This window comes from Tenrec ecaudatus, chromosome 8 (assembly GCF_050624435.1).
Source record: "Tenrec ecaudatus isolate mTenEca1 chromosome 8, mTenEca1.hap1, whole genome shotgun sequence".
Lineage (NCBI taxonomy): Eukaryota > Metazoa > Chordata > Mammalia > Afrosoricida > Tenrecidae > Tenrec > Tenrec ecaudatus.
In genome coordinates, this window is record NC_134537.1 from 62,450,668 (window position 1) to 62,465,580 (window position 14,913).

The following is a 14,913-nucleotide window of genomic DNA, read 5'->3' on the forward strand; positions in this document are numbered from 1 at the left end:
TGGCTGATCCAAATATGAGACACACCGTCTCTTGATGGCACCATCTCTGTAAGGGGGACAACACTGGAGACTCAGGGCCAGGACTGGCCCAGGCTAACTCTGTGACACTGAGGTAAACCACTAAAAGCCTGCGACACAGCAACCGTGGGAGCAGAGCAGGGGGTCTCCGAGGAAGTACAAAGGACAGATTCTGGGGCCAAAGCTTGGTACCCCATTGGACCTGACTGAAGGACACGCCGAGAGATAAAAAATCAGACCTTGATCTATTTACAGGTTTTTCTTTCTTTAAATTTTTTTCTTTTAATTAATTTATTCTTCTGTGGGTAATTGGTTTCCCTTTTTATTATCATAGCTGTGTTCTCACTCATTGCCTATCTTGAAATGACTTGTTTTTGGTGCATATTATTATCTCTACAGATCTATCTAGATAAGATAGACTGGATGAATAGTCTGGAGGAGAAAACAATGGGACCAGTGGTCCTGGGGAGACACGGGAGAAGGGGAGGAGGGGGCAAGGAGGTGGCGCTGACCAACCCAGGGACAGGGGAACAATAAGTGATCCAAAATCAGTAGCAAGGAGAGTGTGAGTGGCCTGGTAGGGATTCAACAAGGGCAAGGTAACAGAGAGAAATAACTGAAACCCAAATGAAGGCTGAGCATGATAATGGGACAAGAGGAAAGTAAAAGGAAATAGAGGAAAGGACTAGGTGACAAAGGGTATTTATAGAGGTCCAAAGACTGGAATGTACATATGTAAATATATTTATGAGTGTAGGGAAACAGACCCATATGCATATATTTATAGGTTTAGTACTAAGGCATCAGATGGACATTGGCCCTCCATCAAGCACTTACTCAATGAAAGAACACTTTGTTCTATTAAATTGGCATTCCAGGACGCACACCTTCCCAACATGATTGCTGAAGAAAAATGTGTGCATCAAATGTGGTGAAGAAGAAAGCTGATGGTGCCCGGCTATCAAAAGATACAGCGTTTAGGGTCTTAAAGGCTTGAAGGTAAACAAGAGGCCATATAGCTGAGAAGCATCAAAGCCCACATGGAAGAAGCACACCAGTTTGGCTGACCATGAGATGTAGAAGGGACCAGTTATTAGACATCAAAGAACTAAAATTCTTATCAGTGGGTGCCCACCTTCCTGACACGACCACTGAAGACAAACGTGTGCATAAGCAAATGTGATAAAGAAAGCTAATGTTGCCCAGCTATCAAAAGATATAGCATCTGGGGTCTTAAAGGCTCAAAGATAAATAAGTGTCCATCTAGCTCAGAAGCAATAGAGCCCACATGGAAGAAACACACCAGCTTGTGTGACCACGAGCTGCCAAAGGGATCAGGTATCAAGTATCAAGGAACCAAAAAATCATATCATTGAAAATGTGGATTAGTGCAGAGTGGAGACTGAAAGCCCAATGGTAGCCAACTGGACACCCCTTACTGAAGGGTTATGGGGAGGATATGTACCAGGCATGGTTCAGGGTAGCAACAATGAAACATATAACTTTCTTCTAGTTCTTAAAATACTTCCCTCCCCCCGCCCCCCACTATAATGATCCCAATTCTACGTTACAAATCTGGCTAGACCAGAGGATGTACATAGGCACAGATAGGAGCTGGAAACACAGGGAATCCAGAACAGAAGACTCTTTCAGGAGCAGTGGTGAGAGTGGCGATGCCTGGAGGGTGGAGAGAATGTGGGGTGAAAAGGGGAAACTGATTACATAAATCTACGTACGTACAGCCTCCCCCTGGGGGAGGGACAGCAGAGAAGAAGGTGGAGGGAGACATCGGACAGTGTAATATATGACAAAATAATAATTTATTAAGGATGCAGTGTTCATGAGGTAGGGGGGAGTGGGAGGGAGGGTGGAAAATGAGCAGCTGATATTAAGGGCTAAAGTAGAAGGCAAATGTTTTGAGAATGATGCTTGCAACAAATGTACATATGTTTTTTGACACAATGGATGTATGTATGGTTTGTGATAAGAATTGTACAAGCCCCCAATAAAATGAATAAAAAAAGAAAAAAAAAGCTCGACTTAAAACAAGCAACAATTATCTAAGGTGTCAGCCAAGTCCACATGGAAGAAGCACACTAGCCAGTGTAATTCAAGGACTATAAATAATAAAATTAAAAACCAGAGAAGGGAATTGTATTAGAGTTTAAATTCTGAGAACCATGTTTGCCAATAGTTATAGAGAACCGTAAAATCCCAAAGTGCATTTGCAAAGAGCCCACCTCGATTAAGCCTCCAGTGAATTTCCTCTATCCGTTGACCTAGGTTGTAAACAGCCCTGCTCTCAGACAAAACGTACTGGAAAGTCGATTAATGAAGATATAGTTAACTTGAAATTTAACACCTTATCATATGCTTTCCCCTTTGAATCATTTACAATTTGTTCTAGTTTATATTATTTTCTACTTTCATATTGATGCCTATCTCTATCTGATTTTGTTGTTGTTATTGAGGATTTTGTTTGATTTTATATGAAATCCACTGCATAAACTTATAGAGATAATAATTGAATTAATAGTTTCTTAAGATTATGGGAGTTTAAGCGGAAATGAGAAACTAATAATAATGAGCACAAGAATGAAAATAAGGTCTAAAATTGACTGTGGTGATGACTGCACAACTCTTTTTAATATCTTTAAACCACTGAATTATATATGAATCATATATCAAGAAAACAACTACAAACAAATAAATAAGTAACCCATGCTTGTCAATCCTGAAAGTCGCTAATCCCTTTATCCCTCTATTTTGTTTCTAAAATGGAGTTGATAAAAGTTCTATGCCATGAGGTTGTTCTGTGGATTAAATAAAACAATTCATGTAAAGTTCTTAGAAGAGCTCCTGGCACACTGTTAAAGTAAAATAAATGACAGGACATCCTGAAAATAGTTTATATACATACGTGAATAGATTCAAAGGATGGCTGCTTTACTCAGAAAGTGCACTATACTGTAGCCATATATCTATCAGGGCTCCTCGGTAAATTTCTTCTACTACAAAATGTGAAGTGCTAAACTAGATTAAGAAACAATTACTGTGGAGTCCATTTGGCTCTGTCAGAGTAGAACTGTGTTTCATAAGGATTTTATTGCCAATTTTTCAGATGTATATCCCCAAGCCTTTCTTATGAGGCATCTAGGGAAAAATTTGCATTTCCCATCTTGGGGTTAGCAACTGCACACATAAGCCATTTGTGACTCTGGACAGGATCAGTGGCTTTCAAATAGTGCGTATGATTGAGAACTAAATTGGAACAGAGGCTATGGGACTCTACTCTGAGCTTCTTCCCACTGGTTTGTCAGTTTGTCCTACTATCGTGGCTTGCATGTTGCTGGGATGCTGAAAGTTATGCTATACCACGAGCATTTTAAATGTAAGCAGGGTCACCCATGGGAACAGGTTTTAGTAGAACTTCAAACTGGGAACAGATTAAGAGGAAGAAGTAGGTAGTCCACTTCTGAGGAACAGCCAATGAAAACCTTTTAGCCGTAGAATACTCTCAGAGACAATAGCAAAAGATGAGCCTGAAAATACGACTTTGGTGAAACAGCCTCCTCAAAGTTGATTAAACTTAATGACATGAATAAAGGACAACTTTTGCTGGTGGGGCACAAGTCGATTTGAGAAGAAACAGCCATAAACATCCATTGATAATGGGAATGTGGAAGGTATAAATGATGAATCTAAGAAAACTGGAAGTTAAAAAAAAATGAATGGAATGTATAAAAATGTACTTCCTAGGCATTAGTGCACTGAAACGGACCGGCATGGCCATTTCCAATCAAAGAATCAGATAGTTTACTAGGCTTGGAATAAAAAATTCAAGAGGAATGGCATTACTGTATATACTCAAGTATAAGCCGACTTGAATATCAGCCGAGACACCTAATTTTACCACAAAAACTGCATTGAGAATATGATGAAAACTTGACTTACACTAAAGTATATACGGTATATTCATCACCAAAAGGAAGATTTCAGAATCTATCCTGGAGCACATTACTATCAGTGATAGGATAACATCTCTATACCTACATGGTGCACTAGTCACTCATGACAATGATAAAGAAACTGAGGACTAAGGGCCGCACCAGAAGGACTTGATGTGGAAGCCTGACTAACCAAGTTGGTCCATACTTCAAAACTACCTGTAGCCCTTGGATTTAGGATTGAAATTCTCTGATGGCAGAGGAAGCAAATGATGGCTAATCCTTGGATGTGGAAATAGTAGTCATTGGGCCTTGAGTGGGACCACTGACTTAGTGGCCATCAAATGAAAGGAGACTCAGAACCGCAATATATTTACTATTTCAATGCTCCCCTTGCATTAATGTGACAGGTACTAATTTGGTAGGCAAGGAATGTTACAGTAAAATTTCCCCTAGCACCAATCTTCATGCTCAATGTAAACACAGCTCAACCATTTAAGAATTCAATTTGTACAAAGTCGCAACCCTTGAATTGCAGTTCTCAGCCTAACTATACTCGAATGAACTACTTATCTCAATAGTACCTAAAATTCTATGGTACTGGTTAAATTATTGATAGTATCAATGCAATTACCTTATACCCCAGGCGATGACTGCAAAGTTTTTCTTTTGTGTGTTTGTTGTTGTTGTTTTGCTGTCATCAAATGATAAGAACGTAAATTGTGAACACCCCATTTGAAGAAGGCTGTGAAGGACAACGGGAGCCCAACTCCATCTAGAGCAGCGGTTCTCAACCTCTGAGTCACGACCCTTTTGGGGGTCAAACAACCCTTTCACAGGGGTCGCCCACTTCATAACAGTAGCAAAATTAGTTATGAAGTAGCAATGAAAATAATGTTATGGTTGGGGGTCACCACAACATGAGGAACTGTATGAAAGGGTTGCGGCATTAGGAAGGTTGAGAACCACTGGCCTAGAGTATATAGTCAGATTAAGCCTTTGGCAGATCCCTCGCCTCTACCCACAAGTCAGACACTAGAACAGCTGTACTATCTGATAAGACAAAGATTGTGAGGTAAAAAATAAGGAGCTGATATCAAGGGCCCAAATAGAAAGAACACGTTTTGAGAATAATGAGGGCAAACAACGGACAAATGTGCTTGACACACAATGGATTTATGTATGGACTGTGATAAGAGTAGCATGAGCCCCCAATAAAATGATTTTTAAAAAAAGAACTTAAGAAACAAAACAAGCCTTGAGTAGAAATGTTGAAAGATTCTATGGGCAAAATATTGAATGGTACAGGAATCAATTATCTAAAGAATATGGAAAGGATAAACAGAGTCACAGTACCAAAAGGAACTAGGAGATAGTCAACCATTTCAAGAGGTAGCATATGAGCAAGAACCAATGGTATTGAAGGATGAAGTCCACTTGCACGAAAAACAGCTAAAAAAGCGATAGCCTTCTATATAAGGCTATAGAAATTGATAGAATACTAATTGAAGTGTTCAACAAGCTGAAGTAGTACTAGAAGCACTTATTCATCTATGCCAGGAAATTTGGAAGATAACTACTTGGCCAACTGACTGGAAGAGAACCATATTTGTACCCATTCCAAAGAAAGATGACCCAACAGTAGGCTCAAATTATAGAACAATGTTATTGATACCACATGCAAGTAATTTGCTGAAGATCATCTAGTAATGGTTGCAGCAGTACACTACTAGGAAGTTGCCTAAAGTTCAGTCTGAATTCATAGGAGGACACGGAACAAGGGATATCACTGCTAGTGTCAGATGATTGTTGGCTGAAAGCAGAGACTACCAGAAAGATGCTTGCTTTTTATTGACTAGGCTGAGACTTTTAACTGTGCAGACAATAGCAATATACAGCATTAAAAGAATGGAAATCTTAGATTGTGCTCTTACAGAATCTGTACATGGATGAAGAGGCAGTTGTGGGAAAGAACTATGGAATACTGCAGATTTGACATCAGGAAAGGTGTGTGTCAGGGTTGTATTCTCTCAATATACTTATTCCATCCGTATCTGAAGAAAATAATCACAGCAGCTGGCTTACATGGAGAAGAATGCTTATTACCAACCTTGGATAGGTAGATGGCACAATTTACTTGCTGAAAGTGAAGAAGACTTAAAGCACTTGTTAATTAAGATCAAGGATTTCAACCTTCAGTATAGATTATAAATCAATGTTAAAAAAAGACAGATTGTTGTAAACTTGATAATGGCGGATCAAACTATAGTATAATACATTTTCAGTTGACTTCCTTCTTGACCCAACCGGAATTTACTCTAGGCGTAAATATTTCTTGATGGATACGTCCCCCTCGGGGACACACATTGATTAAAGGGACAACACTGGAGGAACAGTGTGGGAATTGTGCTCGATCTGACCCCACCACACCAGGGTATGGTGCAACAGTACAGCAAGGGGACACTGAGAGTGTAACAGTATAGCAAGGGGAGCAAAGCTATAATGAAGACACCAGGGAATATCAAAAATAGACTTTGGAGCCAGGGTGTGGCACCCCATGAGACTCAACCATAAAACACTCCTAAACATCAACAAAAAAAACCTGGAACTATTTATAGGCTTTTCTTTTTGTGGTCGTTGGTTTATGTTGTTGTTTGATGTTTTTGTTTTCTTTTGCTCTGCTTGTTTTTGTACTTATTATTGTCGCTGTGTGTCTATCTTATTAGATAAGATAGGCGGGATAAAAATTCCGGAGGAGAAAGCAATAGGACCAACAGTCCTGGGAGAAATGGGAGAGAGGAGGTGGGGAGTGTTAACAAACCCAGAAACAAGGGAACAAGAAATGATCTAAAATCGATGGTGAGGAGGGTGTTGGATGCCTTGTGGGGCTTGATCATGGGCAATGTCACCGAGAGGAATTACTGAAACACAAATGAAGGCTGAACATGATAGTGGGACAAGAAGAAAGTAAAAGGAAATAGAAGAAAGAACTAGGAGACAAAGGGTATTTCTAAAGGTCTAAATACAGGTATGGACATATGTAAATATATTTATATATGATGATGGGGAACAGATCTATGTGCATATATTTACAGGTTTAGTATTAAGGTAGCAGATGGACATTGGGTCTCCACTCAAGTACTCTCTAGGTGCAAGAACACTTTCTATTAAAATGGCATTCCATGATGCTCACCTTCCTGACAAGATTGCCAAAGACAAGGTGGGTACATAAGCAAAGATGGTGAAGAAAGCTGATGGGGCCCAGCTATTGCAGATACGGTGTTAATTCATCTTCCTGAGGTCCTTCCTCTTATTACCTGCCTCTCAATCAAGCACAATGTCCCTGAGGAACTAGTCTCTCCTGAGATGATGTCCAAAGTTTATAAGATGAAAGTTTATAAGATGAAATCCTGCCATTCTGCCAGTCCTCTAAGGAGCAATCTGGACTTTTTTTTTAAAAGACAAACTGATTTGTCCTTTTAAGCAGTCCATGCTACTTTCAATATTCTCTAGTGCCACAATTCAAAAGCATAAATTCTTTAGTTTTCCTAATTCAGGGTCCAATGGAAAATACTGTCTTGGGTAAGATGCACCTTAGTCCTCAAAGTAACATCCTTGCTTTTCAATACTCTAAAAATGTGTTGTACAGCAGATGGATGTAATGCAGTATGTCTTTTGACCTCTTAACTGCTGCTTTCATGAGTATTGATTACTGATTCAAGCAAGACAAAACTCTTGATAACTTCAACCTCTTCTCCATTTATCATGATGCTAACTATTGGTCCAGTTGTATGGATTTTGATCATTTTTACATTGAAACTTAATCCATAATGAAGACTGCAATCCTTAATGATCATCACTAAATGCTTCCATCCAAGTCACTTTTAGTAAGCAAGGTTGTGTCACCTGAATACTGCAGGTTGCTAATAAGTCTTCTTCTAATCTTGGTGCCACATTCTTCTTCATATAAGCCAAATTTTCTGATTATTTGCTGAGCATATAGACTGAACAAGTATGGTGCACACCTTTGCTGATTTTAAAACATGGGGTATTTCCTTGTTCTGTTCTCACAACTGCCTACTGATCCATTTACAAGTTCCACATGCGCACAAAGAAGTGTTTTGGAATTACCATTCTTTTCAACACGATCCACAGTTTGTTATGGTACACCCAGCAGAATGACTGCATATAGTCTCTAAAACACAAGCCTGTGGGAGTGACACCTATTTGCTGAGGGGGCAAAACTCAAGGTCAGGACAAACAGATGCAAAAATCTGCTAATGATCAGAACGTGAAATGTGCAAAGTATGAATCTTCGAAAATTGGGAGTCAACAAAAAATGAAGTGGAATGCATAAAGATCTATATCCTATGAATTAGTGAGGTTAAATGGACTGGTTTGGGGACATTTTGAATCAGAAAAATCATATGATTTTATTAGGCCAGGAATAAAACAATCAAAAGTAATGATGTGACACTCATTGTCAAAAAGGACACTGCAAAATCCATCATGAAGTACAATACTGTCTGTAACAGAAATGTATCTACCTGTCTTTAAGGAAATCCAATTAATACAACTATTATTCACATTCATGCACTAATTATAAAGGCGAGTGGCAAAGAAATTGATGAATTCTACCAACGACTTCAGTCAGAAATTGATCAAACATGCAATAAAGATCCATTGATAATTACTGGTGATTTAAATGCAAACTTTGGAGGCAAAGTGGAACAGAGTGGAAAAATAAGATCTTGGTGAAAGAAATGAACCTGGAGGTCACATAAGATTTTGCACGATAACAGATTTGTTCATAATAAGTACCTTTCTTCAACAACACATAAGGTAACTATACACAAGGGCTTTCCCAGAAGAATACAAACAAATCAAATTGACTACATTTGTGGGAATGTGGGCCAGGGGCTGATTGTGGAAAAGATTATTATATAAGTTCAAGCTAAAGCTGAAGAAAATTGCTAAAAATAAGTCGACTAGAGCTAAAATATAACTTTGAGTCTATTCTACCTGACCTTCAAGGGCGGATTTGCTGCACTGAATACTAATGACAGAAAACCTGATGAGCTATGTGTGGACATCAAGACCATCATTCATGAAGGAAAAGATCCTTAAAAAGACAGGAAAGAAGAAAAGATCAAAATGGATGTTAGAAGAGACTAAAATGTACTCTTCATAGTAAAGTAGCTGAAGCAAAGGAAAGAAATAGCGAAGTCAAAGAGCTGAACAGACATTGCAAGGGACAGCTTGAGAAAATACAATAAAATATCATAATGAAATGTGCAAAGGCCTAGAGCTAGAAAATCAACAGGGAAGAATGTGCTAACCTTGTCAGAAACTGAAAGAACACAAGAAAAGCTACAAGCCTCTATTTGCGATATTGAAGGGCCCTATGTAAAAATATTGAACGATGTAGAAAGCATCCTAAGAAGATGGAAAGAATACAGTTAGTAGTGTACCAAAAAGTACTAGCTGACATTCCACCATTTCAGGAAGTAGCATATGAGCAAGAAACAATGGTGTTGAAGGAAGAAGTTTAAGCTTTATTTAAACCAATAGCCAAAAACAAGGCTAAAAAATTGATGGACTACCAACTGAACTATTTCAACAAGCTCATGAAGCACTGGAGCCACAACTATGTGAGGAAATTTGGAAGACAGTTACTTGGATAAAAGATTGGACGAGATCCATATGTGTACCCATTCCAAAGAAAGGTGACCCAACAAAATTCTCAAATTATAGAACAATATCACATGCAAGTAAAATTTTGCTGAGACTATCCAACAACTGTTGCAACAGTACATTGATAAGGAGCTGCTGATGGTTCAGGCCAGATTCAGAGGAGGACGTGAAACAAAGGACATCACTGCTGATGTCAGATGACCCCCAAAGGGGTCTTGACCCACATGTTGAGAACCGCTGCTTTAGAGTATTGAAAAGCAAGCTTGTTGCTTTTGGGACTGAAGTGAGCCTGATCCAAGACATAGTATTCTCAACTGCCTCATATGCATGTGTGTGTTATACACGGAATAATTTGAATTGTACTGCTGGAGAACAATATTGAAAGAGCCATGGACTGCAAAGCAATCTGTCTTAGAACAAGTATGGCCAGAGTGCTCCTTGGAAGCAAGGATGGTGAGTCTTCATCTCATACACTTTGGGCATGTTGTCCAAAGAGACCAGTCCCTGGAGAAGGACAGCACACTTGGTAAAGTGAGGGGCAATGAAAAAGAAGGCTCTCAAGGAGATGGCTTGACAGGGTGGCTTCAAGAGTGGGCTCAAGCATTGGAATGATTGTGATGATGGTGCAACATTGGCAGTGTTTCCTTCTCTTATTTATAGGGCGGCTATAGGTCAGAACAATGCCAATAGCAACTAACAAAAGCAACATACTTCTTAGAATTGCCCGGCCAGCTGCTTATTTCAATAGATGTCATTTGGAGGCATACTGCAGGTTTGTCTGACTCTCTTTCTAGTAATGTTAGCAAATCACTGCAGCAGCAGCACCACCACATGCCTGAAATTTCTATTTTGCACATTGAAAATACAATTGGATAGAAATAAACAGAAAATATTCAGCAACAATCTTAATTCTTAAAGCCCTTCTTGCTCTTTCTTTATAATGTACCGGAACAAACCCTATACTCACCACTACCACACTCTTGGATGCATCCAGGACATGGATTACAGGAGCACTGTATCTTGGAGCTATTTTAACTGCTGTGTGGGTTCTGAAGAGGGGAAGAAAAACATATCTATCAGTAATGATAGTTTCCACACAACCCTTGTTCAGAACTATTAGTGACATTGTGTTTCTACGGTGCTTTCTAGAAAAAGAGTTCATGTTACTTAACTCCAAATTCTCCCTGTAAAACAAGAGTAACTTTCTCCTTTCCTTTTTAAAAATGCAGAGTTAAAGGGGAAAAGTAGACACCGACTGGCTCTGGCTACCAAAGATTCTGCGGCAATTGACAAATACCTTTTCCACACCTTCACGACACTTGTGACCTTGTGGTAACTACTAACAGGGAGGTAACCTGTCCAATGCAGTGGTACATTAGTGTCAGGAAGGTCAAATTGGGCTGGCTTCTCCCTTCTAAGCAACTGGGAGGTCGGCCAGGGACTCTGCGGCATCAGCAACTAGGGGAGGAGGCACAGCTGTCATAGGCCAAAGGTCTTAAGCTGATCCTACCACACTCAAAGGGGACACTAACACACCTTGGTTCCCCAGGAACCTTGCTGATCAGGAACCCTGGGCCTGAAGTTCCATACAAAGATAATTTATTATAATAATTTAAAAAATAAATAATTTATTGGGGGATTTTACATATAACGATGCATTATATGTTGGACATGTACAAATATTGGCATCAGCAATTTTAAAATATTATCTTTCTTAAGCCCTTTAATATCAGCTTTTTACCCCCCCCATGAACTATTTATATATTATGTATTCTTCTTATTATTTATACATATCTTACACTTCTCACACTATCCCTTTGCCTTCCACTCTGGTATTCATCCCCCTCAGGGAGGGTGGTGGTGGTATTCTGCTATCATTGCTATCCATTCTCCCTTCCCCCCTTCCTCCTCCTTCACTTACTCTCTTGGAATCATTACTTCCATTACTGTTTAAGTATAATATTTTATTCTAAAGCTGGTTCAGCCCCCAAATCCCTATTACCAAGCTTGAAACTGTTAGTACTTCAAAACAAAGACCCGTTACTTCTTAAAATTACTTCATTAACTAAGGTTAACATGAAGCTACACTAGAGCCCTGGAGTTTGAGGAGCCATGTGGAGGGGGGCCGCTGCCAGCATTGAGATGCTTCCACTGCCACTGGGATCCACGAGAATTTCCATCCACTGGCCTGCGACCTTCCTGCATTCGGCGTCATTGCATGTATTGGGTGAGTCTGAAGAGGAATTTATAGATTGGTATCAAACGTATGGGCTAATATCAAACTTATGGGCTTAATCTGGACTGGGCTCAGATGTTTTCTTAGTATACAGTTACTCTTTGATATGAAATTATCTATTACACACATATGAGTGTTAAATGTGTCCATGAATTTGTCTCTCTAGTCAACCAGGACTAATACAGACAGACACCATTCTAGGTTTATAATTTAGCTGGTACTGTAATTCATTTCTGCTAATTCATTACTGTGTTTCCTTTGGGTGTGAGGTCTTTAGTTTATTTTGTTTTCAGGATTGATCCCCTGATTTCTTGTATGGCCCTTATATATGGCATTAGATGGAGAAGTCCTGATTGAGGATGAATTATAATAGTGCACAACTTTGTGTTAAAGGGAGTATAGGAATGATAAATACAGAGCAACAGCAATACTAACAAAAGAACATTTATGGTCTAGACCTTATCCTGAGGGGAAATAGGACTATATGGATCAGAGGTCTTTTGAGCAGTTGGGGACAGTGTCTGGTTTTTACTAACTTGTGGTCTTTTAGGATGTCAGGGCAGGCTTGATATTGAAGCTACGGGAATAATGTTGGTGTCTGTTGTGTTTTTATGATTTATGTTAATTATATTAAGCATTAAGTTGAGGGGATGGAGTTTGCTCTTTTTGAATGATGGAGGTGATCAAGTGGGGGGTGTAGGAGTGGAGTCTCTACCTGCCATCCTCCTAGGCTCTATCCTCCTTGTTGGTCAGACCTGGGTGCTGTCTGATCCAGCTGCCTTGCCTCACCACGCGTGCCGTGCCATGCCATGCCTGTGGACCATTTTACTGTGCCATGCCTTTCCATGCATGCTATACTGCGTCGCTGTGCTGCAGCTTGGTGTGTTTTCATGCTATGCTGCCTGTGGGCTGACTATTCTCCCTTCCACATGCAGTCATACAACCAGCCAGCCACCTTTCATTGCCACACCTGTGGCTTCCACTGTGTTTTGCCACACTATGCAACTTCCCTCTGCTACTCTTCACCACACCTTGCCTTCCTACATTCTGCTTTATTGACCTTAGGACCTAGTGACTAGGTGGGTTGGAAAGAGTCTTAGTATATTAACTGACCCACAAAAGTGAGTCCGATTGAACCATATATTGTTGTGTGGGCTGCTTTGCTATTATTCCTTTTTGCTATATAAACTTACCAATCAAATTTTTTTAGGCCAGGTTAACTACAGGAACAGATCCAGTGACTCTCATATATGTGTAAGAAAGAACTTTATGGCAAGAAGTAATTCTCTATCAGGAAAACATCCCAGCCAGGTACAACTTAAGTCCTTAAGTCCAATGTTAGTCTTTGAATCCCTCTTCAGAATCATGCAGTAACATGCAATGATGCAGAATGCAAGAATAACACCAACTGGTGGGTGCAAAGTCATCTTGGACACCCAAATGGGGAAGTTCTAATCTGTCCTGTAGAGTCACTATGAGTAATTGACTCAATTGCAGTGAACTTACCTTTCTAAACAATTAGAGGGTCTGAGTTCCATTACAGGAACCTGTAATTATTCAGTCAGACACCTCGCTTCAAGACCAGGGCAGGCATAAGTTTAAGCAAAGTCTCTGTGTAAAAAGATTGACTTTTCTACCCAGCTTGACTTCAATAGAAACTAGCGTTTACTGGGATATCAGAAACTAAATCGGAGGTGAGAGAATTAAGAAAAATCAGAAGACTACAAGTAAAAGGAGGGTAGGGTTAAGAAGGGAAACAAGGAGTCTGGGAATCACAAAGGAGTTTCCAAACGCGTTCTGGTTCTTATTTAACCAAAGACTAGAAAGCTTGTGTTTTTATGTACTAATACATGTACTAGTCAAGATCATAAGATAAAACAAAGCAATACAGCTTTTATCAGTGTTTTCAAACACTGACAACTAAAGAGAATTTACAGTCACGTAAAACTGTCATTAGTAAGACTTACCTGGAAGTGGTTGCTCCTCCAATCAGTAATGGAATCCTTATAGCTAATCTCTCCATTTCCTTGGCAACAAAAATCATTTCATCAAGGGAAGGAGTAATAAGTCCTGACAGACCAATTATATCTATTATTTTAAAAGGAGAAGGAATATGAGAAAATATGTGAAGAAATATAGGGAAAAAATTGTCATTAAGACCATAAGACCTAACATGGAGTTCCAATTTCTAATTTCATGACTGTATTTCTAACTGGGGGCTTTTTACTTACTTTTTTACATTTATTAATAAATATGATTTGTGACTTTAAGCTGCAATAATATACTTATTAAGAGTTTTGAATAGTATCAGAATATATCTCACAAACTAACATTACCGTATCCAAGGAAACAAACAAACAAAAAAGAGACACAGACTATCTCATACACTTTCTTTATAAGAACCCATCCTCATTCCCATCTCCAGAGCTATAAAGGAGTTTCAATGAAACTTAATCAGCATGCCCAACAATCATTATAAATGCTAATCAGAACAATTCCCATGGAGGATCTGACACCTGATGTCTTAATGTCCCACTGGTCCCACATGAGTTGAGGCATTACTATTCACTGACCAATACTTGGAAGATGCAACATTTAATGAAATTCCCATTAAGTATAGCTGCATAGTACCTGCTTTGTGGTCAAGAGCAGCTTTCAGTATCTTATCACAGGGAGTCATGACACCTAAATCAATAACCCTAAAGCACAAAAATGAGAAGAAAATTAATGAGGACCCATTAGCCACAAAGATGAAATGAACATTTTAATTGCAGCCATTAAGTTCGGCTCTAAAGTAAATGGAAATGACATTGAAACACTCACTAAATACCAACCACCACTATAACTCCCATTTACTAGATACCACATGCCAAGAACTATGCAAGGTATTGCATAAGCAATCACATTTAGCCTTCAATGCAATGCTACAGAAAAAGTGCTGCATTAGTCACATTTTAATTTTGAAGCCTGGGCACAGCCCAAAGAAGCTAAGCAACTTGCCCAGTGACACAGCTAGTT

At 39.3% G+C, this 14,913-nt stretch overlaps 1 protein-coding gene across 4 annotated transcripts in view; it reads right to left on the minus strand.

The window, feature by feature from the left end:
• Positions 1 to 14,913, minus strand: part of MTR (5-methyltetrahydrofolate-homocysteine methyltransferase) — a 190,293-nt gene that overhangs the window by 19,103 nt on the left and 156,277 nt on the right. For all 4 annotated transcript variants that reach the window (XM_075556395.1, XM_075556396.1, XM_075556397.1 and 1 more), the window contains exons 23-25: positions 14,527 to 14,594; positions 13,863 to 13,983; positions 10,627 to 10,708 (exon numbers count right to left, since the gene is read on the minus strand). In XM_075556395.1, coding sequence (XP_075412510.1) covers positions 10,627 to 10,708; positions 13,863 to 13,983; positions 14,527 to 14,594 — 271 coding nt within the window. The remainder of the gene's footprint in view (positions 1 to 10,626; positions 10,709 to 13,862; positions 13,984 to 14,526; positions 14,595 to 14,913) is intronic.